Source organism: Papilio machaon, chromosome 19 (genome assembly GCF_912999745.1).
Source record: "Papilio machaon chromosome 19, ilPapMach1.1, whole genome shotgun sequence".
In the NCBI taxonomy this organism is placed as follows: Eukaryota; Metazoa; Arthropoda; class Insecta; order Lepidoptera; family Papilionidae; genus Papilio; species Papilio machaon.
Window position 1 is genome coordinate 3535432 of NC_060004.1, and position 26241 is coordinate 3561672.

Here is a 26241-nt window from a genome sequence, read left to right on the forward strand (position 1 = left end):
TCGTTCAACTAATTTAACTTTGTCAATACTTAGTTTCAACATTTAAGTAAACCTATGAATTCTTAAGTTTTATCAAGAAAATTGTATAAGGTTTTCAGTCACTTGTATCTACCGAAATTAAAAAGAAAAACAACTTAAAGATCCCTTTAAAGTGTCTTCACACCCTAAAAGACAGGCGAAGATCCATTTATCAGGCAAAGACTGGCAATTCCGCGCGTCGACTGCAATAAGTGCCCATTTTCACTAATTATTGCAATTAAGCGTCGAGCGACGACGTACTGGAACGGCGCTTATACGTATGTTGCATATAGTCTAAGAGACGTTAAAATGAAATTGACAGTATTTTTCAAAAATTTTTTTTTAATATCTACAGTTGTAAAATTTTCTGTACTAAAAGCAAATTAAAGGTTGATTTTAAAGTGTGAAATATATTAGTGCTGTAGTTGTAAAGGTACAGAAAGTTAGTATGTTGAGTTAGATTTTTACTGAAAGGTTACTAAAGATCAATACTTTATTTTAAACGAAATTTAGATCATCCAAGTAAAGTTTTCAGTAAAATTTCTAACAACCAAATTGCACAGAGAATAGTGACTGCCTTTTTGTTAACATAAAAAACAAAACTTCTTGACTGTACAAGAGACGTCGAGAAGAACTAATTAAAGACGGTGACGCACGCAACATAGTATACTTAAGTATAGGCAATCAGTTTAAATTAGTAGGTGGTCGCGAATACGGTTTCTCTGATGACTGAATTTGAAGTTTAATTAAATTCTACACAGTTAATTTTTAAAGTAACGCTAATTAGACTAAGAATTAATAACTACTCTCTTGATCATTTCACTGAAAACTTTACCGTGCATCTGTTAAAAATCTCATCATTTTTAATAGTTTGAAATGTTGCCAGTATGATCTAGACTAAATGTAAATATGTGGTATACATATTGTTTGTACTATCATTGTAATAACTATCGTAGAATCGAAATGTGAATGTTAAATTATGCGCATTGTAATTGACAAGCTTTTATATACAAAAAGCTCTGGAATTACATTATAATTTAATTAATATATTCATATTGGCATATAAAAACATATTTCGTAAATGGATCCAAGATTTCGCGGCATCAACAATGGCTGCGGTAGAGCTACTGTCGAGTACGTGAGAGATAGACTATTTTCAGTAACGTGAGAGAAAAGGACGGTAGAGTCGGCATCGCTAATCAACTCTCTGTTGTCCTCGATGAGCGGCAAGGGACGTATTGAGAGTGATTTAATTTTTGTTTCCTGTGATTACTTTTTGTTTTATAATTTTTGCAAGTTTCTTTATTTTGCATGCTATAAATTTTAGTATATACGAATTTAAGATGAAGTAAAAAATTAAAAACAAAAAATTCTTATTTCCATTGTCCTTCTGGATTTACGTAAAGATAAATGTACGCCCTTAGGATCATATTCTTGTCGGTTACTAGCATATCGCTTGTTATGTTACTTTTCAAAATATTGTATAAAAATTATAAGATTTTATATCCAGGAAAAAAATTCCGACAAGTTAAATAACCTAAACATCTCATCCCCTGTAGTCTGTGGAGATTTATAGCCTAATCTTGTAATTAAATATGATGACATCGTTAGCTCGCTCAAGAATATAGAAATGGGTAATTAATAGCATTATTAAAGGTTTATATGCGGAGCTTTGACGATATAAAATCTTTTATATCACCGTATTTATGGTTCACTTATTATTTTATCGAGCAAATATGTGACCATAATAGCGTATCTAGCTTGCTATCGCTATTATAAATAGAGAATAGGTTTATTTTAATAGTTTTATTTATGTACTCTTTTTTATAGTTCTTTATATGTTTGTGAATATATTTCCATACCTATACGTACATTTTTCTTTAATAGTGAATAAGACATCATTTGACCACGATCCCACCTGATGTTAAGTGATGATGTGATCGAAAAGATGGCACGTATAGCGTTGCCAGGCGTCCGGATAAAGCCGAACATTCGGTTTCCGGTTTTTGTAAGGCTTTTCACATTTCCCAAACAAGATTGTACCTATTAATATTGAGACAAAATTCTAAATAATATAGGGTGTGTCCGACCTTTCTGCCCAAATGTCCGGCCAAACTGGCTGATCTGTCCGGCTAGTAGGTTTGGCGACCTGGCAACCCTAGGTACGTACAAGATTAGTAACTGCCTATTCACTCTACTCTTGAAGGCCCCCCACGTCAACTGTATATAAAAAATAGTATGATTTGGGGTCTATTTTAATAATACTTGCAAATCTGTACGTCTTTCAATAAACCTTTTAAGAATCTTTATCTTTTCGATATTAGTATTTGAGGACAAAAAAATTATAGATTTTGCTATGTTTAAATAGACATAAACCGTTTAATAATATCTATTTTTATTTTCTTTCAAGGAAGTGAACAACAGTACAAAGGTGTTTAAAATAAAACACATTGTTTATAGGCTAAAATCTTTAATATTAACAACGATATACTCTACAAGTTACAATAAACTTCCATATAAATTATACAATCTAAGGGACATCATCTTGCATTCATGTCACGACTCGGCCAGAAACGGCGCACGTTGTTTACTTGTAAGTACTGACGTCACAACTTTCATTAACATTACAAACACCAATATAAATCAATTAACAATAAAAGAAAACCTCAAGTATAATAACTATCCCATCAAATGTAGTTGACAAGTCAGAGTAATGGTTAGTCAATTTGTCTATGAATTATTTAATTTGAATTTATTCCGGGAAATCGATATTCAAAAATCTACTATTAAAACAAATATTTTGATGTATCTTGGTGTTTGCATATTAATAATAAAAGCCGGATCAGCTCGTACTTCATAAGACAAACATGTAAGACATGAAAGAATCACGATCTCTTGCATAGGTCAATGTTGCGTTTGACACTGACGTTGAGAATGACTAAAGAGTGACATTGACAGTGCCACTGCCACTAATATCTTAAGTTGACTATATGAGCGGGAACTGATTGATATTGTCACAACTCAATATCAATGAATTATGAAAATGTCAACTGATACACATTCAGTGTCAATTATCGACATTAAGACTGTAACTAACATTCAAGGACATGTGACATTGACATAGTGGCACTGTCAATAAGAACAATAGTTACTGTTAGGCATGTTATTAAAACAGACAAACAGTTTTTATTCTGTTCTCAGTGACTAAATCTCTGTAATAAAGAAGATACCAGATGTGGATACATTCATACAAAACACCAAGCAACCGACTACTATGCACGAGTTATTTCTTGTTGTTTTTAAATCAACGTATTGTACCACAGTTGAGGAATAGCGTAAAATATTTTAAGAGTCAATAAAATCAACACTCAACGGCAAAATTAAAAAATCAATACAGTTTTATATATTTATTTTTCATTTTAAAAAGCTATTGTATAATTATTAACACTCAAGAAAAAAATAACTCCTAAAATATTTTAAGTTACACTTACGATTTACGTAAATTTTAAGTTTAACCGAAAAATAAGTATTTTTCAAATAACTTAATTGTACAACGCCGCTTCGTAGTTACCTAAATGATGTTAAAACGCAAATGTTTATCCAAAATTACTTAGAAGATGACAATTTAACCAGTAGTTAATAATTTCTTAAGTAAAGATAAAATTTACATTTGCGATTTAACAAAATTACAAACTATCTTATGTAAGAGATAAACTTAGTTATAAAATAATTAACAAACATTACGAGAATAAGCAACGTGAATTAAAACATTCAATTTAAAAACTAATAATGGTAACACCGCGTGACACCTGTCAAATGTCAGATTTGACAGCCAACTGACATCTACGTCTGTCAAAATACATTAACCTTGTAATCTTGCTTCACCTTATAGTGTTTTAATTCACGTTTTTTAATCTGTAAACCTTATAAAAAAAAGATAGGGAATAATAACAGATCCGATGTCCGTTACAGCGGAAGGAAGCTTGCGGACATCCGAAAACTAAACAATTAAAAAAAAATCACTAAGTCTAATGCTTCGCATTGTGTTTTATTTAAAAAAAAATGACTAGCTCGCGTTTTATGTGAGATCTTGTCATGTCCGAAGATTCCTTCTACTTAATATAAACCTAAGACATATATTTTGTACGGGAGCAGCGAAGAATTTGAAGCCGGAAAGAATCATCTAATCACATCTATATTTATGTTTTCTTTATAATTTTATTTTAATTCTGTAATTTAACACAGTTATGAGTTAACGTATTTAAACGTCCGCCATATTGTTTTCCGTGAGTTTCCACTGCCCAAACAAATTTATAAAAACATGTTATGTCAGATTTTTCAATTACAAACTTAAAAGTTGTGAAAATACAAAGTTATTGTAAGTAACTGAAAAATAAGATTTCCGAATAAAAATTCCGTACAGCGGATTTCACTTAGTAAATAACAAAAATTAGTGTAATAAAAAATACTAGTGTATGTATGGATTTAAGATCGTTAGTTACTATTTAGGAAATTAATCAGTTGTCAAATAAATTAGAAAAAATAAGGTAACAATTTTAATTTATACGACATTTTTAAGGTTTATTTATTACTGTTATATATTACTACTGTGACTAAAACATATAATTACAAGGAAATATATTTTCATATATATATTCATTATTCTACTCAACTACTCTAATTATTGACTTCAAAAATATTTATTTTACGACTATTTATATATAGATATATATTTTGTTTACAATATTGATGTACTTTTTATGTAATATATTTTTTACAATAAGATTGTTTTATATACTTTTATACATATATAATTTGTATTTGTCGTGTACTCCGCTGTACGGGCAAAGATATGTATGTATGGGTTAATTCTATTGTATGTGATTGTCAATTTAAATTGTTTGGTTTAACGTCGGCCATTTCTCGTGTCTGGATGTGGCCGCCTCGGATGTCCTAATACTGGAAATGCCAAAGAAAAATTAAAATGTCAAATATTGATGACAGCGCCATCTATTAGTCCAGCGAGGTCGAGAAAACTTATTTTAAAATGTTTTCGTATTTTGACGATAGATGTCATTAACATGAGATTTATTTACCTGGATGTACCGGACCAGGTGATCGCCTGCACCATGCGCCTGGTGACATCTGATACAATTGAAAAATATAAAATCTAATAGCTTATTGATGAATAATAATTCAATGTATTAAAAGGAAAATAATTGTCTAATAATATAGACTAATAAACAGAGCTGGGCATTAACTCGTTAATCCGTTAATCGTTAATTAACGAAGTTAACATTTTGCTTAACGGATTAACTTTTAAGTTAACTTCAAAAAGTGTTAACGCTTTTGTTAACTTCCGTTAAACTCAACTTCCGTTAATAAAAGTCCGTTAATCGTTAAATTAAAAACTTGGGACGTGCTGTCATTGTGTTTAAATTACGCGCCACGCCACGCTCGTAAGTTCAACTACTGTACTACTGTTGGGCGACTGTCGGCGACTCGAATGGTGAACGAACGAGTTGATAATTGGTATATGTGAAGTTCGTGTGCAAGTGTGATGCATCAGAGCGTCCGGGAAAGACGTGACCAACAGGACAAAATCAAAAGAAGGTTCGAAATAGTATATTTCATAACGAGTATGTAATAGCCCACATTCCGAACGCTCTTCGTCCCTGCAATACGCCACTTTTTGAGCAACTGTAAAACACTTTTTTACTCGTGCTTTTTCGTTAGCTTTTCCAAACTCGTGCGTTCTCTTTCCCAGCTGTCAAAATAATGTCTATTAAAAAGAAAAAACCAACCACGAAGTTTTTACAAAAAAAAAATCATTGAAGTTTTTATGATTCATGCAAATATTTCTAAAAAGAAGCTCCTAATTTGTTGCAATATCAGATTTAATGATTTGATTCAATGAATTAGGTTGGTTTCATTTTATTTCATCTCATTAAATTTCATTTTCATTTCATATCAATAAAAATAATCTACTGAAGACTTCACTGTTTGGGCATAGTTCCCTTTGCCTACCCAGAATGGGTGAAGAAAACAAAAAAAATCTCTGTTTGTATTTTTTTACGGTTGGCGCCATTTTCCAAACATTTTAGTTAGTTGAGTTTATTGTTTTTATTATTATATTAAATTGCTTCATTTTTTCGCAACTGTATTAAAAATAGTTAATTAATACATGGGCGGAACTGTCATTACAACTTGTGCCAACTGTCAACCCTCACCTTCGGCTGCGCCTCGGGTCGGGTAGATATTTGTCGGAACACTTTGCAATGACAGGCTTTCCGCACTCGTAATGAAATTAATGCATTCATACTTGTCTCTAATACTAATGTTTTATAGAATTACGATTAATTTTTATATTAATGAAAATTAATTTTATATTAATTTTTATAAGTAAAATAATCAAATTAATATTTTAAACAAGTGTCGCCGCAATAAGTGTGAAATTAGTATGTACAATTTTGGTATGGTTAACTGTTAACGATTAACTTTAACTTGCGTTAAATTTTCGAGAATTTAACGCTTTAACGATTAACGAAGTTAAATTTTTAATTAACGAATTAACGATTAACGAAGTTAACTTTTCGATTAACTGTGCCCACCTGTGCTAATAAACCTTAGAAGTGTAAGTAGTGACAAGGAAACATTTCTGTGACCTTACTAATATGTTAAATGCGAATGTTTAGATAAATGAATGGATGTTTGTTTGAAGATATCTCGGGAACGGCTGAACGAATCCTAATAAAATTTGGCACAGATGTAGAAATAGTCTGGAAGAACACTTAAGGTACTTATAACGGTTTTGTTTAATTTAGCGCGGACGCAGTCGCGTGCGAAAGCTCGCAAAGGAATAAAAAAAAACGATAGAAAAAAGGTAATTAAATTTGTAAAATATTATGAAGAGTAGTGTGCCTGGGGCTTGGCAATATCCCCGCCGAGACATTCAACTCTCACCTGTCTAAGCAAATACGGCGGCCGGTATTGAAACGGTAGTGGATTGAAGTTCCTATTGCGTGGTATGCCGTCGAATCTCCTCTCTCCATCTGGTTTAGCGTCGAAGGTGTCAGCCTTTTTGAAGACCGGCTTATCCTTGTCATCTCTGTCATGTCTGCGGCCGCGATGTGCGCCATCATGTCTCTCGGTGCGGTATTGAGAACTGTAGTCGAATGTACGACGACCGTCCTGATGATCTGTATATAGATAAAGAATTATAGATAACCCAGTAGAATTATTACTTATTATATATATGAAGTGTCGTTAATTCCTTTTCTTGGCTTTATTTTTTTACATAAATACACAAAGGTTCTAGTGTATTAGTTCACAGTATAATCCCGATAGTATATTGAAATGGGGAGAAAAACTGCCTTCTGCTGTCTACAGATGTCAACAAGATTAAGAGTAAAAGAAGCACTAAATATACCACATATTTACAAAAAAAAACTTTATATACTCTGTGGACTATAGTCATAGCAACGACTTCCATAAAATTTCACTCAAAAAAAAATTAAAAAATAAACAGTTTCATTTGGATAGTCCATTAATTATTTATAAGGAAAAAATTAAAAAAAAAAGAAATATTTTGTAAAAAAAAATTTGCTATAATGAATTATAAGACAATGAACAGACGACTGATGCAGACACTCTTGACAGTAGCGCCATCTACTTAGACCTTTCAGTTTTTCATCCCATTAGGTTGCAGCAATACAATTTAAAATGCATGACTGAACGCTACATACATAGTTATTTAATTAAAGTTAAAAACTCACAATTATTCCTGGCTTGCATACTGCGTATAGAATTAACGATGGCGCGTGCAGCTGAACTCAACTGAGTTTCATCCGCTGGTCGTCTACAAAACAATAATATATAAATATTTGTTTACTAAATTTTATAGTTTTTATTTAGAACAGTGTATACTAACCCCATAACTCTACCATTAAAGTTATTGACAGGATAGTTGCCCAGTATGCCGCTGCCACTATTCCGTCTCTTCCATTCATCTCTTCTAAAACTCCTATCATCTCTTTCCCGTGTATTGAGTTGTGACATTTGCTCTTTAATTTGTTGAATTTTGACTGCAATTTCATTAGAATTCTGTCGACTTAGATTACGAGCTGGTTCTCTATTTTGTGGGTTCTGTATATTTGGTTGGTTTTTATCATCAAAGTCTTTAGGTTTCTCGTCAGGTGTGTTACGCGCGGAACCAGCAATGGAGGTTTGTTTTGACAGTCTGTGGTTGCTGGCAACACTGTTGCGACGGGGAGGTTCACTCGGCTTCTCTATGACTGGGTACATCGGCTGACATATCGGATATGGCTGCTGGAGCACCTGTAAAATATTTAAGATACTAAAGACTCAGTGTGCGAAGTGTTTTATTTAATAAATTATCATTTTTCTTTATTTTAAAGTAAAGTAGGAAAAACTTTTTACACTCAATATAAACATCCATAGAAAAACTTCGAAAATAAGTAATACGGTTCTTCGTCGAAATATTGAGAAATTAAATATCGGGAAAACCTTCATTAATTTAAAATATTTTTTAACATCTTATATTTCCATATAGATAAAGATTACCTGCTTATAATCTGCGTTAAATTTAAGAAATGTTGATATCTTTCAACAAAATCTATATTTCTAGATATTATTATGCTTACCGGTGGATAGACCACATTGTACTGTGGATATACATTGGGGTAGACGAGCGGGTAGACCTCCTGCACCAGCAGCTTGGGCTGCGCTGGCTGCACACCCCACGGCACCGCCTCACCGTACTGCACACAATACATAATAAATATTGCTAATCTCTGTCTCTCTCAAAGAGAGATACACAACAATATTGTTAGGACTGTTGAGGGTAGCCACACAAATGTTAGGACTGTTGAGGGTAGCCACACAAAAAAAAGGATTTATAAGGAAGCGTGCGCTGCTGCTCGAGACAGTCTCTTTCCATCCGGCATTGCGGAACGACTGACATTTTTGTTTATTTACGTTCGGTTTGAGTTTATCCTATTGCGAGGATTATTTAGAAGTAGAGTTAAATTCACTATTTCGCTGTTAATTTATTTCTTTTAAAATACTTTTGCATCAAATATCTAACAATATATTAATACAGTCGTTTCCGTAGTGGAAAGTATTAAGGACGTCTTTGATACATACACCAATAGGATAATGCGGCATCTGTTGTGGTACGAGCACGTTACCGACCGGATACTGCTGCATCTCCACCTGTCCGTACGGCACGTTGTAACTGTGACAAACAATAATCACAATCAATTGAAGTAATTGAGGAACATCCAGTACCCGGAATTTAATTTGACACGTCGATAACATGCGTACTCTCAAACCCGACGTGCCAACTCAAGCGCCTCATAGTATAAGCAACATTATTAGTTTAGTAAATTTGCTAAAAGAACGCCGGTGGCTCAGGGGTTTAGCACTTGACTTGCAATCTGCAGGTCTAGGGTTCGAATCCCGCCATGTACCAATGTGTTTTTTCGATTTTCGATTTACATATGTACATTTATCCGACGTTCTTGCGGTGAAGGAAAACATCGTGATGCAGCCTGCACATATCTGAGAAGAAATTCAATGATATGTGTGAAGTCAACCCGCACTTGGCCAGCGTGGTTGATTATGTCCTAGTCACCCCTAACTTGGGGTACACTCCGAGCCCCTCAGTGGGGACGTATAGTGAGCTGATGATGAAATTTGCTATTACTTAAATTAAGTGCGTAAATATTTTTTTTGAATGTACCCGCGAGGTGGATGTTGCATATTGGGGTCGCAGGCACCTGCGCCTGCGCACGCACCGCACGCTGCACTAAAGTCCGCCGCATACGGGTAACTCGGATCTACATCAGATTAAATTAAATAAATCTAATAAATGAATTTTTAAATCTATATATATAAAAGAAAGTTGTTTAGTTACACTATTTATAACTCAAGATCGGACGAACTGATTTAGCTGAAAATTGGTGGGCAGGTAGCTTAGAACCAGGAATCAGACATAGGATAATTTTTACCCCGTTTTCTATTTTTTTTTATTTCGCGCGGACGGAGTCGCGGGAAAAAGCTAGTTACTAATATTGGTTCAACTTGAAAACTGCCCAAAAGTAAGAAGTTGGACTAATTGATATATTACAACAGAGAAAACACCTACCGATGCGGAAGGTGTTATCGTTAGAGTGCTTCGGCTCCTCTAGCGGAGGCATCAGCTGCGGGTATACCGGCTGCAGCGGCGCCTCCTGACACAAGATAATTCGTGAACATTATTAAATATTACTATCAATAATAGTTAAATCTAATAAAAACTTACCATTCGACATTGATTAACGTAGGGATAACCTTGCGGCATCGGCGACGGATAAACAACATTTGACATCGACATTGGACCTAAAACATAAAGTTACTTGTAAACTTAGATATAACTAGCTAAAGAAGCTTGTTTGTTTTTAACTTGTTTACCGTCAACTTAAAACGAAGGACTCTCTTTTATTTTTTTACCATAAATAAGGTTTTAAAACTACCCTCCTGTGCTAGTACTCACGTATGTTGTGGTCTGGCAGGGGCAGGGGTAGAGGCACAGGCACTGGGGTCAGCTTGTGCTGCATCATGTGCACATTGCTCATGTCCTGCTGCAGGTACGCGGGGCCCATCACCTGCGCCTGCGCCTGCGCCGGTGACGTCACCTGCACGCACATAAATACAAGCTCTCTTATATATATAAAAGAAAGTCGTGTTAGTTACACTATTTATAACTCAAGAACGGCTGAATCGATTTGACTGAAAATTGGTGGGCAGGTAGCTTAGAACCAGGAATCGGACATAGGATAATTTTTACCCCGTTTTCTATTTTTTATTCCGCGCGGACGGAGTCGCGGGTAAAAGCTAGTTAGTAATAGGTGGAACTAAATGATAATTAGTTAAGAAAACTATAAATTGTGAATGATTCCGGTTTGGAATGAGTGAAGTTCACAATTTGCTTATTTATAATATTTCTAGTCAGATTATAAACCAACGAAGCTTACAACCGAAATATAAAATATACCTCATCATTCCGATATCCCTGCATATAGTTCGGGTGATGTAAATATTGAACCATCTCATGTCCATCTTGTGACATTTTATTTGCCAATCTCTGAGCGATTGCTTCATTTCTCTGTGCATTTTCGAAGGCTTTCTGTTGTTCTAGTGACGGTGTCCTATGGCTGGGTGAGCCGTATTGATCATATTGTTTTTGAGGCATTTCGTACGAACGTTGGTTATCGAACATTCGAGAATTTACATTGGGATCATATATTTTTTGTGTCTCGTATGATCGTGGTTGAAATTCTTTTTGCTCGTATTGGTTGATTGGTTGTTGAAATTCTTTCTGCTCGTATTGATTGGTTGGTTGTTGAAATTCTCGTTGCTCGTATTGGTTGGTTGGTTGTTGAAATTCTCGTTGCTCGTATTGGTCGGTTGGCTGTTGAAATTCTTTTTGGTTTTCGTATTCGGTGGTTGGTTGATTGTTTACTATATCGTTTTGCTCATATTCATTGCTATCAATTTGTATATTATCAGTATCAATAGTTTCTTCCTGTCGACTTTTACTCGGGCTAGGAGGGATAGAGTTTGGTTTCTCCTCTTGTGTTGGTGCCTGTAAATTAATATTTTATTTATTTAAGTCTGACGTTTTGATACAAGAATATTATTGTAGCTTTATTCTATTCTCACTCAATCACGAGCGAGTAATAAAATAATTTCATTGGCCTACACTATCCAACATAATGTTATAAAATTCCACGTCAGATCACTTCTGGAATTACTTTCTTTATGTTTTAATTTTTCTGTCGTTTTTTCGAAACCGAGAATTTTCAGATATAATAAATATACCTCAATATTTCAACGTACTGAAAAAATAATGTAATGCATTAAATTGTTGTTACATACCTCATTAGTGTTACTGGCGGTGTCCTGCGCCGCCTGTCGCCTGCACTCACAGCAACACTTGTTGCGACAATCCTCCGCTGATTGACACTCGCCTTCTGTTATAAAATATAATTAATATTTATATACTAGCGGTTGCTCGCGACTTTTCAGCGTTGAATTAAAAAGCAATAGACTTTGTTATTCCCACATACATCAGATTATCTGAAACGTGATTTTTTATACTCTAATTTGATTTCATTTAGTGCGAAACATGACTTTATTCCTAAAACATTTAGTACTCATAATCGGAGTTTATAATAGTGATTCTACAATAAATCTCAATTAAAAACACAGTATTTACCATTATCCATGAAGGAGTGTTGTTTCTCTAACCTGCCTCTTCTCTTCTCGTTGTTTGGATCGATCTGTCAAAAAACACATCCATCAATTACATAACAATTTAATATATCACCTTTTTACTGAGTTATAAATTAAAAAATTACAATATTAACCTTGAATTGATCATTTGGTAAGAAGACGCTGGCATCATGCAGTACTGGAGGGTTGGCGGGGTCGAAGTGGTACAAGCTGCCGTCAGGATTGGTCAGGGGACGGCCCGTCTGAAATATACACAGTATATAGAAAAATAAAACGTTCAACGTCATCATTAATATATAACAATGACATCAAATGTATGTATGTATAACCTGTGGATGTATGACTAGTGCGCCTGGTGGCACCGCGGACAGGTCCGTCACCGCCCACACCAAGGTCCCGCCCTCAGCGGACTCCACGCCCAGAGCGCCCAAAGCGCCCAAAGCACCCGGCTCTGGACTCGCGCCGCCTAGTGACAAACACATCAAAACTTTGACTAAATAACACACAACTATAACTCATTATTATATAAAAAAACTAACTGTCGCCCGCGACTCCGTCCGCGCGCAGTTAAAAAAAAAATGAAAAATAGATGTTGGCCGATTCTCAGACCTACAGAATATGCTCACAAAATTTCATGAGAATCGGTCAAGCCGTTTCGGAGGAGTACGGGAACGAAAACTGTGACACGAGAATTTTATATATTAGATATATAAGGTATAAAAAAAAATTAAAGTTTTTGTACAAGTATTTTGATACACACAACTAAGTTATTATGGTCTTTTACAGAATGTTTTTACGGTGGTATCTTTTACCTGTAGGCGAAGGGGTGACAGAGTCGGTGCTCCTCAAACTGAGAGTCTTGTACCCTGAACTAGAGGGAGACAAGCGCCAACTGCTCGACGCGAGGTCACCTGTAAGCAGTATATTATTTTTATTAAAAAAAGTAAGCAAAAAATCGCATATGTTCTTCAAAACTAGCCAAAGAAAGAGAACAAAAAAATAGAAAGAGAACGGTGAGAAAAGGAACAGAGAAAATTTTAAGCCTACCTCACATTTAGATCAAAACTAATTATTTAGTATTTTTTTATATCAAATTCCAACTAGTCCTTAAATTTTTTTTATAGCATAAATTTTATCCGACGTCCATTGATATCCACAACGCCAGAGAAATCGCAGATGCGTTGCCGACCTTTAAGCGATAAGTACGCTTATTTCTTGAATGCCTCTAAGTCGGTAACTAATTTACACATCAGCTTATATTAAATGGTAGAACTATGACCTTGTTTGCTGAGCAGACGTGTGTTGGGCGGCTCTGCGGCATACCCACCGAAGCTGTGACTCTTGGAGACAGCACCACGAGCCGCACGAGGAGGTTCCCCACCACGACTCTCCAAAGATTGTACCTACATACATTTACAAATTAATAGAAGTAATACAAATCCTATAACGACTGCTTTACAAACATGTTGTCATCACTATGTTACTACATGAGTGCTTTAGCATAAACTTAATTATTTATGGTACAGTGCCACAACCTTAACAATATTTAAATCTATTTCGTGTTAGCAGAGCATAGTTTTTGTTTTTCAAAATATATTACTTTCGTAATTTAAAGAAAAATCGCTTACTTTAATAAGTTTATTGCGTCCTTCGGAGGTCAGAAGTTTGACAGGTCCCGTAGAGAGCCAGGGCCACTGTGTCTCGTCTTGTGTGCAATTGTCCTGAAATAATATACATGTAACTATATTACTTTTAAGGGTCATACAATTTTCTTTATTTAATAATCAATCTGGGTTCAGTGAGTCAGTCTGCATTCAGCTTGTCAGTGTGTACTCAGCTTGTCAGTCTGTACTCAGCGTGGTCTCACCGAGCTGAATATACGTCGTCGCACGCGCTCGTACTCTCGCTCGCGCTGCTCGAGCGACTTGCTGCGCGCCGCCCCGCCCGCCGCGCCGCATGCTTCCTCACCCGCAGCGGAAGAACGCTTCAATATCGACCTAATTACATACAACATAAGATTTAAATTTGTATAACACTGCGATATCTCATTTTTAAATTTTAGTTTATTTTTCCAGTCCAACAAGAAGCTCATTTATTTTTATACATATACCACAAATATTTAGTACTATTTTTTTTGTTGACCAAAAAGTATGGACTTTACTTTTTATTTTATTACTTGTTTTATTTAATTTATTTAAATCCTTACTAATCCTTACTATAATATTATAAATACGAAAGTAACTCTGTCTGTCTGTCTCGCTTTCACGCCAAAACTAATGAACCGATTTAAATGAAATTTGGTACACAGATAGTCTAGAGCCTGAGGAAGGACATAGGCTACATTTTAACGCGAAAAAGGGTTGTAAGGGGTTGAAAGTGGGGGTGAAAGTTTGTATGGAGCTATCGTCATTTTTACAGGTAGAAATTTATGTTTAAGGCTGCTAGCTGAGGCTGATATTTAATGATATAAATGATATATAATGATATCACGCGGACGAAGTCGCGGGCACAGCTAGTAATACAATAGTTATAGAGTACTTGGCGAGTGTATCGTCACGGCGGTGTTGTGGGCTGGCGGGGAACACAGTGGTGCACCACTCCTTGAAACTGGTGCACGGGATGCGGCCGCCACTGGTACCTGACAACCACAACGATACGACATACAATACTTAAAAAGATAAAGTGATAAGAAGAAAGAAAAAGGGAAGTAGGAGAAAGGAATATCTATGTAAATTTGACACAGTTTTCAAATAGTAATACTAAAATCAAGAGACCTACGAAAAAATATAGTAAATTCGATGGTTGCGGTAGTCCATTTTCTAATTAAAGTACGATGTCTCAAAATTCAAGCGACTTAGGACAAGCAGTTGTACAGCAATATAGAATCCAACTAACGTTGTCTTTGCATCAATTTTTAGTGGAACTTGAAGTTAATATACTGACCAGTCTTGGAGACCATGACGCAGGTCTTGTTATTCTGGTCGATGTGGTGCGACAGCTGGAAGAGCGCGGCGCAGCGGTGCACCAACATGCGACCGTATGACGTCATCACCGGAAACCGTACTATGCAACGTCTGTAAAAAAATATGCGCATTTTCATTTATTATGCGAAAAAAGTATTTACTTGAAAGAATTATTTACAACTAGCTGTCGCCCGCGACTCCCTCCGCGCGGAATTAAAAAATAACTTAATTAATAGCATATGTGTTCTTCCAGACTATGTTCTACATCTATGCCAAAATTCATCCAATTTCGTTGATCCGTTTTGGAGATACCTTCTAACTTATATCCATCCATTCATCCGTCCGTAAATGCAAACATTCGCATTTATTTACGAACAATATCGTTAATTTCTTTACAAGTCAATATGAAGTGTCAATTTAAACTGATTATTCAACATGGTTAACTACATTTGGTACTTACCCCGTATCATTGACCAGATTATGCAGCTCCTTCTCAATCTTGAGCAGCGTCAGTCGGTCCCGAGAGTTCTTGTTCAACGTCTCCTTGATGAAGTCCACCAACTCGGGACCGGTGGGCTCCAATTTATCATCTATATTAAAAAAATCACAAAAGTTCTTCAACCGTCCACTTTTTCTACCACTTTCTTTAAAGGGACATAGGGAATGTTTACGACTACGATACGTTACGATACAAGCTTTTTGCCTATTTAATCCAGACAATAAAAATATATGACCAAAAACAAATGCTAGAATATTCTGGAATTTCTTTACATTCATTTATGATTATTAACTTTAATTAAATTTTTACATAAATTACTTACCAGAATCAGTTCTATTTAATATAATAGTCCTAGGTTTCTCTTTTCTCTCTGGACACCTAAAAACAATAAGATTTATAAAAAAAACATGCAAACAATTAAAATTTAGCAATTAATATGAATAATAATAATTATTTATTTTGTTGCAATTTGATGTAACTAACCTGCAATAATAAGTATCGTCTGCCTCGAGACTAACAGATTTCTTCTGAACCTCCTTGGGACTACCTAAGGATTAAGAAAACAATACATATAGTTGAATTCAATGCAAATGCGAAATTATAACAGACCTATCTAAAAAAAAATATCACAGGTTTTTTAAGAACATGTTTCTATCATCAATTTAAACACTGAAATTTTCCAAAATAAATCCACAGACATCTGTATTTCATAGAGAATGAGATGCCAAAGTGTTTTTGTACATTGTGTTTCGGCAGTATAAAGTGGTATGTTACCTGTTTGCTCCGAATCTGAACAGTCCGGGCACTCATCAGAACAGACGATGCCGGAGTCCTGCTTCGGGCACACCGGTTTCCGTCGTCGCCCTCTGGAAGAGTAAAGACATATGTAAAGTTAGTATTTACTACATTACTTATTACTTAGCATTCTTTATTTCACATTGTAACTAACAGTGGACGAGAGTGGAGAGAGAGAGAGAGAGAGTTATTCTTCGTAACGTCTATGTTAACTATTATAAGGATAAATATGTACTTACTTGCAGTGCGGGCAGGCTGCGCAAGCGCCGCAGACGCAGGCAACGCGCGGGTTGTATGAGAGCAGGTCGGGCGCACGGCCCGGCCACAGCTGCGCGCGCTGTCGCTGCTCCAGCTGCTCGCACTCCCACCCACCCCCACTTATCTGATAGGGAAGTTCATTGCGATTCATTTGAATAAAGGATTTCAAAATACCTATTTGAGTGAGTTTTCACGAATTAAGATGCTTTGATTAGCGAAGGTTGACAGTAAGTTCTGACATTTACAAATCACATTGTTTTTTGCAAAAAACTTTGGTGTCCATTTCAAATGATACGTAAAAGTCTCAGTGTAATCTATGAAAAATATTTTATTTCATTGCTTTTAATACGAGTTTAGTTTAGGCCTTTGTCTAGATTAAATTAGGTCTGTTACTACTAGGAACAAACTAAAGTCTTCATTGAGTCTCACCTGTATCTCAACATGTTTCTTCCTATCGTCGTCCCTGCCGAGGTCGCTGGCGGGGCTGGAGGCGTCGCTGGCGTCCCCGCTGGCGCAGGGCGCGCGGCGACCAGCGCGAGCTTGCGCCGCGTGCGCCGGCGAAGTGTGCGGCGGCGACTGAGACTCGCGTATTGCCTGACTACGCACCAGCTGCTTTGTTTTGAAACTCTGCAATATAAAATTAATATAGTATGATGACTGACGATGAAACTAGAACTAAGTAATTCGCCTTAGTGTCACTCGTGTGGACAGATAGACAAATAATAATTATGAAATCATAATTACCCGACTCCTACTAAGCGGTCCATCTTCAAGGCAGATATTTTCTACCTCAGACTTCTCCATTGCTATGTACCCTGAAAAATTTACTATTGAGAACTTGATAATAATTACTAGACTTCGATTGGCAAGCACATAACACAAATCATGTAGCTTGTTCTTGGAACAATTGCGGTTAGTCCCACTACGTTTCTTTGGTGATCTCGGGACTCACACCAGTTGCACTTGATGATACCCACCGAGGGGATTTTATTGAGTCAAGTCTCACATAACCCTATCTTTCCTCCAGAAGGCAGGGCATCTTTTGAAGATTTATTCCCCCCCCCCTCGATCTGCCGTTAAATCTAATTATTCTAATGTAACAAGTATGTGTATGTATGTAGGGATTCATAAATATTTTTGCGTACCTTATAGTCTTTGTCTTATGTCTAGTGAATCAAACAGTTGGTAGCTATCGTTTAATTTACTTGATATATGATATAATCAACATATAACATAATTTTCCTAAGATAGATGATGACATAGTAAAGTGCTTTCACATCGGATTGAAATCGACAAACAGTTGGCGTTGTGCCAATCTTTTGAATGTACTATCGATGTCATGTCATTACTTTTAAAACTCATACTAACAATCGGATACATAAACAATATTCTTCCGTTTTATAAATAACGATATAGAAACAAGATCTACTAACTTACTCGAAACTCATAGATGTAAGCTAATTAATAATCGAGTATTGTAATACAGTCTGGCATACACAGATATCTTCAAGGAATAAAAACCTATCACCATACACGGCACGATAACTTATAACAAACATCTATCCATCCATCTAAAATTTCGCATTCATAATATTAGTAAGATGAATACTAATGGATACTCACCTTTATAATCGTATTCAATATATCACTTCTCTAAAATAATCGTATAATTTCACACATCAATACATTATTCACTGAGAACTATATTAAATTTATACATCAAAGTTGTTGGACCAACGAAGGTATAGACACTACGTACTACGATTAGAAGGCAACTATTTTTTTTTATTTAGAATCTTCGTCCAAAAACACTAGTTAAAGCTTTTGTTCAGAAAAAAAAGATCTAAAACTCCCAGATTTCAACGGGAGAAACTGTGGTCAGTTAAAAAAGTTAGATTGTCCTTAAATTTCGAATTCCGAAGAACACAGGTTCGGAGTAACTGTAATGTTTGTAAGCTCGTCGTTTTTCTTTTTTTTATTTTGATTCGTCAAATTGGAATTCTTTTTAATCTGTGGCTTCACTACCCGGGGGCTCGTGCTAGTATTCGAATCAGATTTCAGTTGCGGTGGACGGCGCTTGACGGAGCACATTGTTCGATATCGTTAGCAGTTATTTTGGATTATTCCAAAACGCTGTAAGACTGGTACGAGTATGTCGGTACTACTTTTATGCGATGCTTCTTCACTATCCTCGAATCCATATATCTGAAACAACCAAAATTACCTTTCAATTATATCTAATGGATATTTTTAATAGGGTAACAGTCAAATGTGACGATTGATGGATTTGGCAATTTATCCACGTAGACATATTAGAAATAAGTTCCGACTTATAACGTTGTGAGCCAGCATCTCAAACCCTTTATTTTAACCTGACGAACAAGCTTGACTAATAGCTACATCATTTGCTAATATACACCGCCGCCGCCAAACTAAACCAATCGCTCATTCTTATCGAGCCATCGCCGGTAATGTTGCCCACGGTTAAACACGTCACGAGATTTTTTTTACTCTGGTGACAAATGATGAATATTTAAAATATTTAATTTATGGTAACATCAAGTATAATGTTTAACGCAGTGATATTATGATATTTTCGCGTGGTATAATAAAAATAAATCCGTCAACAGACAAATCCACGCGCGACTTATAAATTCTACGTTAGGTTCGCACAAAGTGTATCTTGGCACACCAATCAAATTCCTATAACATTTACATTTATTAAGTAACAACTCAATTCGGTAATATCGTAAATCGTTATAATCTTTGATGGTTGTAATATTCCAGTAATATCGCCCACAAACTTTATTGATATTATTTAAAATACTAGGAGATTTTTTGTAAGATGTAGATTTATATATTAACTCTTAAATCTTCAACGGGAAAATCTTCAAAAATGCCCTGCTATTTCAGGAGAAAGACAGAGTTATGTGAGATTCCTACTCACTGAAACCTCCACGGTAGTCATTTTCAAGTGCGACTGAGAAGGTCCTAGTATCTCCAATGGAAAACCGGGATCCTCTACACTGAGCTTCTGCACGACCCCGAGAAAATACTTCCTCGTGCCTTCAAACAAATCGCCAATACGAGACCACGCAATGTTGCCGTCTTATCAGGATTTTGTTACTGAGCCTGAGCGATATTTTTGTCCAATGCGATTGTAATCGAATTAATTTTAGAAGTGGTACAGGTAAATACACGATGACGCCATACGCATCGAACTTAGAATGTGATAGATTTCGACAGAGATTCGATTTTAATAATATAAAATTAAAAAAAAATATCGAGAAGTAGGCGTTAATATTACCTTTTATCATTGATGGCTATATCGAAAAGTTAACAATAAATGTAATTTAATTTCAAACATTTAAAGTTAAGGAAGAATCATTAACAAAATGTACAACGTCAAGGGATAATGGAAACGAACGGTGGCGTCCCTGACCCAATGCCCTTGCCACACAAGCTGTCAAGTTCGTGACTACGCCTATGCGTCAGCCCTGATTCATGGACCTTTAGAAGTCTATTTTGTAAAGTAACGTGATAAAAGAAAGTATAGTACAGGAATGGCGAACCAATGGAACGAGTTACATTAATGTTACATGACACAATATTTTGCACTACGGAAAAAAGTGTGAATTGTGTCATTATAAAATAGTAACCTACTTCACATATTTTTATGAGTAGAAAAGTGAATATCCGTACATTGCGGAATATTCCCAATTATCGCAAAGTTAAATAATTTGATGACACGTCGTTAACCCAATAAATATTTATAAAGAAAACGGCACGTTGATACCTAAAGGTTCGCTATCCCTGGTAATAGTATGATGCTAGGATTTTAAACACACCTTGAGTTGACAAAGGCTGTAATTGTTAAAGGTTTTACAGCACTTTGAAAGTTATAAAGGAGTACTAAGTAAAACAATATGCATCTGATTTGCAAACTGATATGAAGTTTTATTTCCATTATTCGATTTATTAAATGACTAGCTGTCGCTCGCGATTCTGTCAGCACGGCATTAAAAAAAACTTAACAATTAGCCTATGTATTCTTCGAGACTATGTTCTACATCTATGCCAAATTTCATCAAGATCCGTTGATCCGTTCCAGAGATATCTTCAAACAAACAACCATCAATCCATCCATCCACCTATACATTCGCATTTATAATATTAGTAAGAAGTAAGATAAACTACTTGACGTTCTTCTATAAATGTATTAAAATATTTCCTTTCGTATTAATATTACCACCCAATACTGAAACCTGAACTGTCGATAGTCTCACCTTGTCGGGGATGAATCAGCAAAACTTACGATGTCCTTATTTGAGCTTTAGGCGGAAGCTATATGGTTCAATACAATATTCACAAGCACTTCACAGCATTGGTCATACGTTTAACTAATCCGATAGATTTGACCGCTATTTAAATGGCAATAGTACCCCTATTACCATTAGGATTTGTTCCGTAAATATAAAATGTACTAAGTTTGTTGTTAATTGTAACTTAAATGTTTAATGTGCTAAGTGGATCAATATTAAATTTTGCATTTTGCAAAAGGTATTATTCATAAAAACCGTACAGGAAAAGTATAAAACAAGACATATTGCAATAGGCTTTGTTTGTCATAGTTAGAATTTTTATAATTCAATGTAAAGGGCATCAAGACTGTTAATACAATTGACCTTAACAATTTTACTTCTACATTCAACATAAATCATTTTACCCTCAATGGACAAATTGTTACCATGAAATATGACAATAGTTTAGTTTAACATTAAATTCAATAGTTCACTATGCTATTACCTTTCCCTGAGTCATGTTAAAAATGTCAATACCAAAGAACTTGTCACATTTTAATAACACCAGTATAGCGAAAAATTAAATTACAAGTGTATATAAATCTTACTTGATTTTACATTTATGGATTAGGAGTGTTCACTATCGAAAAACATGTAGAAAAACATAAAATTATGTAATATTACCAAAGTAATTACAAAGGACCAAATACGAATTTTTGCGACACGCGCTTTCGTAATGTCATCGAAAATATGTATGAGACTTGTCGCCGTACTTTACGCCTGGCAGGGGCGCTGCACAAATTTTCAAACTTTGTTGACGTGTTACGAAATCGTTCTAAGGAATATTCGTGCTAGACCCTCTATTTCTGCAAACAGTCGTAAATCTGACATTCGGCTGTCGAATTTAGCAATACTAATTCGTTGTGTATTTCAGTTGTTAAAAATTAAGGCAGAGGAAATAGCTGTTCAAATTCATCTCAAAGACGCCCACACCCACCCACATAGAAAGAACGCATAAAGGTTAAAGAAGCGCGTCTTACAAAAGAGTCTATAATATTACGTATTTTCATTTGTTACGATCTTATTACAGTGCTCTTGGTAATGATGTCTGAGAGCTTATTATGTTATCGATCAGTCCGACATACGAATTTCTATTCTTGTACATTCACATTGATTTTTATAACAACCAACGTAACGATGTGGCTTTAGTCACACGACAACACAGATGATAAGTCTATATCGGCTGGAGCAGATATTAAATAATTTATTGTAGTAAAATCTATTCCCTGGCACAGGCTTGTTATAGATCCCTTGTAGGTTGCAGCGCGCGTTGCAATCGGGTGACCTAAATCAGGGTGCGGGCACGGGGGGGAGCCGGGCAGGACCAGGACGCAGCCTCCGCGGCCCGCACCGCTGACCTACTGAACTCAGCTCAATACACAATCATTGTATACACGCTTAACGATCTTCGGATGAGCGGTCGATCAACGTGTTATGATGTTTTGAAACTAAATAATTAAAGCTTTATGGTCATTAAACCTTAATTGCAGCAATGACATCTAAACCAAATCTTTGTAATGCGAAAGTCTGGGTAGATCTAAGGATGTTTTCATTCAGCCGTCCTGGCTGAACGGAACGAAAATAATTTTGAAACAGAGATCATTCGCAGCTATCATTCATAAGTCCCCAATCAATCTTATCGCACATGTAAATTCCCAAGATTACTTGTATGGAAAAGCGATACATTTTTTATGATCTTCCCGCAAATTATTCGGATTTAATTAAACTCAGTCCTAAGCCTAGGCCTTGAGGAGCATGACGGTAAAGCATAGCTGTCAAGGCGCAGTAGGAAGGCCAAGGGCAAGTGATTCATACTGATATGGCTCTGCGGCTAACGATAGTAATCAGGCCTTTCACGGGCTTGCATGTACACTAATTTGTGGTAACATAAGTCTAATTTGATAGGCTATGTGGCCTGTAACTTTACCTATAGAATAATATGCAACGTCTATTTATAAGTGATGCATATTTTACATCCGTAGGTTTCTAAGATCTAAATCTAGGTATAAAACATATCGTCATTTCACTTTATCTTTGACAAAACAAGAGACAAGACAACAATATGCTTTAAACGGAGATTTTGTTCTCAGAAATCCACGTTAAATATCGTAATTGCCACCATGTGTGGAGTTTGACGTGCCTCTGGTTACTTTAAGATTTCAATCGAAACGAAGGACACATGTTTGAGTTTGGCGAAACTGACTTGTTAGAAATGATTACCACTCGCACACATACATCTTGCATTATTTATTTTATAAAGCAAAACACAATTAATTCAACACGAGTAGAGCATTAATATACTGCGCCGGCACTTATTTAGAGGCGATTAGTTCATGTTATTTTAAGACGTGAATAAATTGAGGACGCCTTCCCGGTGCGATAGGTATATTGGCAGAGCAGTTTTCTGCAAAACAACCGCCGTGTTTTGTAAACAAAAAACTAAACGTTGGTTTCTGAGACTACATGGATCTCTGTTTACAACATATCGTCATCCCTGTCATCATCTTTGGTAAAACAGGTAACAATATGTTTTAAAAGGGAATTTTGGCCTCAGAAACCCACGGTAAGATGTGTTTACTTTCTTAATAAATATACCACAGAGAACTCGATGACTATGTACGGGACTGTTATAATAATCAAGAGAGCAAGTTGTTTTTGTGATAATTCGATGCTCACTAATGCAGCAATCAATGGTCACATCATTCCAAATCAGAAATACAAAAAGCAGAAACATTGTTATATATTAGTTTTTTTTTTTTCAAATACAACGGGAGAGACATTTACTTAATTCTTTTCATTCAATATTATGCATTTGTTAAAAAAAATGGTAGGTTAAAAAAACGTGTTCTTTATTACAGTATACGACAGTACAAAGTAAATAAATGACTTAGCTGCCATCATTTAACTGAGAGAAGTTCTAAGCTTGTAAATAAGTGTCCGCAACCCTTATTAAATAACACGCACGGAGGTAAAAACTGTTAACATGCATTCGCCCACCGCGTAGCTAAATGAACAATTTAATATGATTTTCCATAAAGTAATGTAAGAGACAATTCCTTGTACATGAATGCTTTAATAAAAAATTATAATCAAACCTATAAACTAGAGGCGTGGGCATTAAACATTGCATTTGAGTCCTAGCATATAACATCTATGCTTCTATTTTCCACTCATCCATATTCCATGAAGTTACGTGTAAGTTTGTCGGTAAAGCGTATCGACTTTTTTAAGTCTCGTAGTTCTGAAATCTAATTTCATGTGAAAATGGTACCTCAATTTCTAATTAAATCCATAAAAATACTTGTATTTTGTTTCTTTGTTTATATTTATTTAAAAAAAACTATTCTAAAATTAGCTATAAAAACTACACGTTTCTATTTTAAACGTGAAACTAGTATACAAATGTCGTGCAAGGCACACATTAGGTCGCGAGTTGCGTTTCCCGAAGCACAATCTTTATGGTCAGCTCTATGGATAATCTTGATTTGCATGGTCATTGACGTATGAAGCAATTTTGTGGGAAAATGGATGTGGCACACATGATTAGCGCGAATTAAACTAATTACATCGAAAATTCAATTTACTATTTCTAGTAGAGTACTAGTAGTTATTCAATTAGCTAGTCAATTAAAACAAAGGCAATTTTAAACTCTCACTGGATAATATCCCCCATTCATACATACATAACATGTTACCTACAATTAGCTCAACCCTACCCTAAGTACTAAAAATACAAAAGGATCCATCTCTCTGACCCGTTTACGCGCAATATGACCTTAGAGTTGTCGATATGGTTTCTTTATATCTTTATTACTAAACACATAAAGCAGCTCAATTCTTTTCTTGTTCAGAATGACGCACCTGGCCTACGTCAGAAGCTGAACCCTTTTATAGATTGTTCAAAATACACCATAAGTGACCCGAACGCTCTGAGAATAGAGAGCAAAGGTGTATTTTAAAACATTGTCAACTTTAATTTTAGCAACATTATGCGATTTCAACTTTAGCGCAAGCTAAATCAATAAGTCTGAACTTTTTAATCTGTTTCTACATAGTTAACAAAACTTATCACGAATAGCATTTATTATTTGTTATTTTGTATACATGTTAACAGAATTATTATTTAAAAAAAATACTGGCTGGTTGAAATTTGACGAGTTAAACAAAGTATTGATATTGCTTTACTGAAATAGTTCAGCTATTGGTATATTTCCGTTCCTGTTTTATGATACTGACAATGTATCGGGATCTTGACACTGTATATCCTGCTAATAACACGAGATACTTATACAACAAATGTATACATTTATTCTCAATGTCATCAGTTCATATATGTCCCCACCGAGGGGCAAGCCTACCCGAGTTAGTGTTGACTAGGCCATAGTCAACCACATTGGCCTAGTACGGGTAAGTTAACTTCATATCATTGAATTACTTCGCTGATAAGTGCATGTTGCATCACGATGTTTTCCATTGCCATAAGAACGTCAGATAAATGTAGGTACATATAAATTTGAAAATCGAAAAACACATTATTACACGTCGGAAATCGAATCTGAACGTGATTTCTAAAGCGAGCGGTAACAACTGCGCCACCGACGCTCTCAGTACAATTATTCTACAAACGTAATATTCTGCAAAGCTAACTAAAAGCATCTTCAGTATTGTGAAGATTGACTAACGTGAAATAAAGAAAGAAAGTAATAGCATTTATTACCACACAAAGAACATAAAACTTAAACTCACACAAGGCACAAACTTGATAAAATATAAGGTCTAGATTATAGATGGGCAAAGAATAGATCAAAGTGTGGCATTTGTAGCCTATAAATTCTGCCTACCATCTTGTGCCACAGTACATAAATTATGCACTAATATAATTTCATAATAACAGGTTTGTACTAACATGCTTGTCTTGACTAACCAAATATTGTTTAAAGTCGTGCATTAAATAATTTGAAGGGAAAGCTAAATAAAGCTACAATAGACGGTGGGACTTCGATTGCAGGGCGAACCTTGTTCGGCTATTTCCGTGACCCTTCGGGTTTCT

The 26241-nt window shown here is 35.4% G+C and overlaps 1 protein-coding gene across 2 annotated transcripts in view; it reads right to left on the reverse strand.

Moving 5' to 3' along the window:
- Positions 1-4807: 4807 nt before the first annotated feature.
- The window catches only part of LOC106715143, a 37321-nt gene continuing 15887 nt past the window's right edge, over positions 4808-26241 (reverse strand). The window contains exons 2-32 of one of the 2 annotated variants that reach the window (XM_045682375.1): positions 18454-19035; positions 17575-17645; positions 17260-17457; positions 16812-16954; positions 16552-16643; positions 16261-16324; positions 16100-16155; positions 15739-15868; positions 15259-15389; positions 14854-14953; positions 14183-14312; positions 13944-14036; positions 13595-13718; positions 13128-13226; positions 12645-12781; positions 12450-12557; positions 12299-12362; positions 11959-12053; positions 11451-11665; positions 11075-11378; positions 10574-10715; positions 10343-10419; positions 10187-10271; positions 9782-9878; positions 9184-9274; positions 8682-8798; positions 7949-8355; positions 7794-7876; positions 6982-7217; positions 5115-5163; positions 4808-4977 (exon numbers count right to left, since the gene is read on the reverse strand). In XM_045682375.1, coding sequence (XP_045538331.1) covers positions 4925-4977; positions 5115-5163; positions 6982-7217; positions 7794-7876; positions 7949-8355; positions 8682-8798; positions 9184-9274; positions 9782-9878; positions 10187-10271; positions 10343-10419; positions 10574-10715; positions 11075-11378; positions 11451-11665; positions 11959-12053; positions 12299-12362; positions 12450-12557; positions 12645-12781; positions 13128-13226; positions 13595-13718; positions 13944-14036; positions 14183-14312; positions 14854-14953; positions 15259-15389; positions 15739-15868; positions 16100-16155; positions 16261-16324; positions 16552-16643; positions 16812-16954; positions 17260-17457; positions 17575-17634 — 3780 coding nt within the window. In that variant the 5' untranslated portion in view covers positions 17635-17645; positions 18454-19035 and the 3' untranslated portion in view covers positions 4808-4924. Of the gene's footprint in view, positions 4978-5114; positions 5164-6981; positions 7218-7793; positions 7877-7948; positions 8356-8681; positions 8799-9183; positions 9275-9781; positions 9879-10186; positions 10272-10342; positions 10420-10573; positions 10716-11074; positions 11666-11958; positions 12054-12298; positions 12363-12449; positions 12558-12644; positions 12782-13127; positions 13227-13594; positions 13719-13943; positions 14037-14182; positions 14313-14853; positions 14954-15258; positions 15390-15738; positions 15869-16099; positions 16156-16260; positions 16325-16551; positions 16644-16811; positions 16955-17259; positions 17458-17574; positions 17646-18453; positions 19036-26241 lie in introns of both variants that reach the window. The other variant, XM_045682374.1, reaches the window with a different exon arrangement.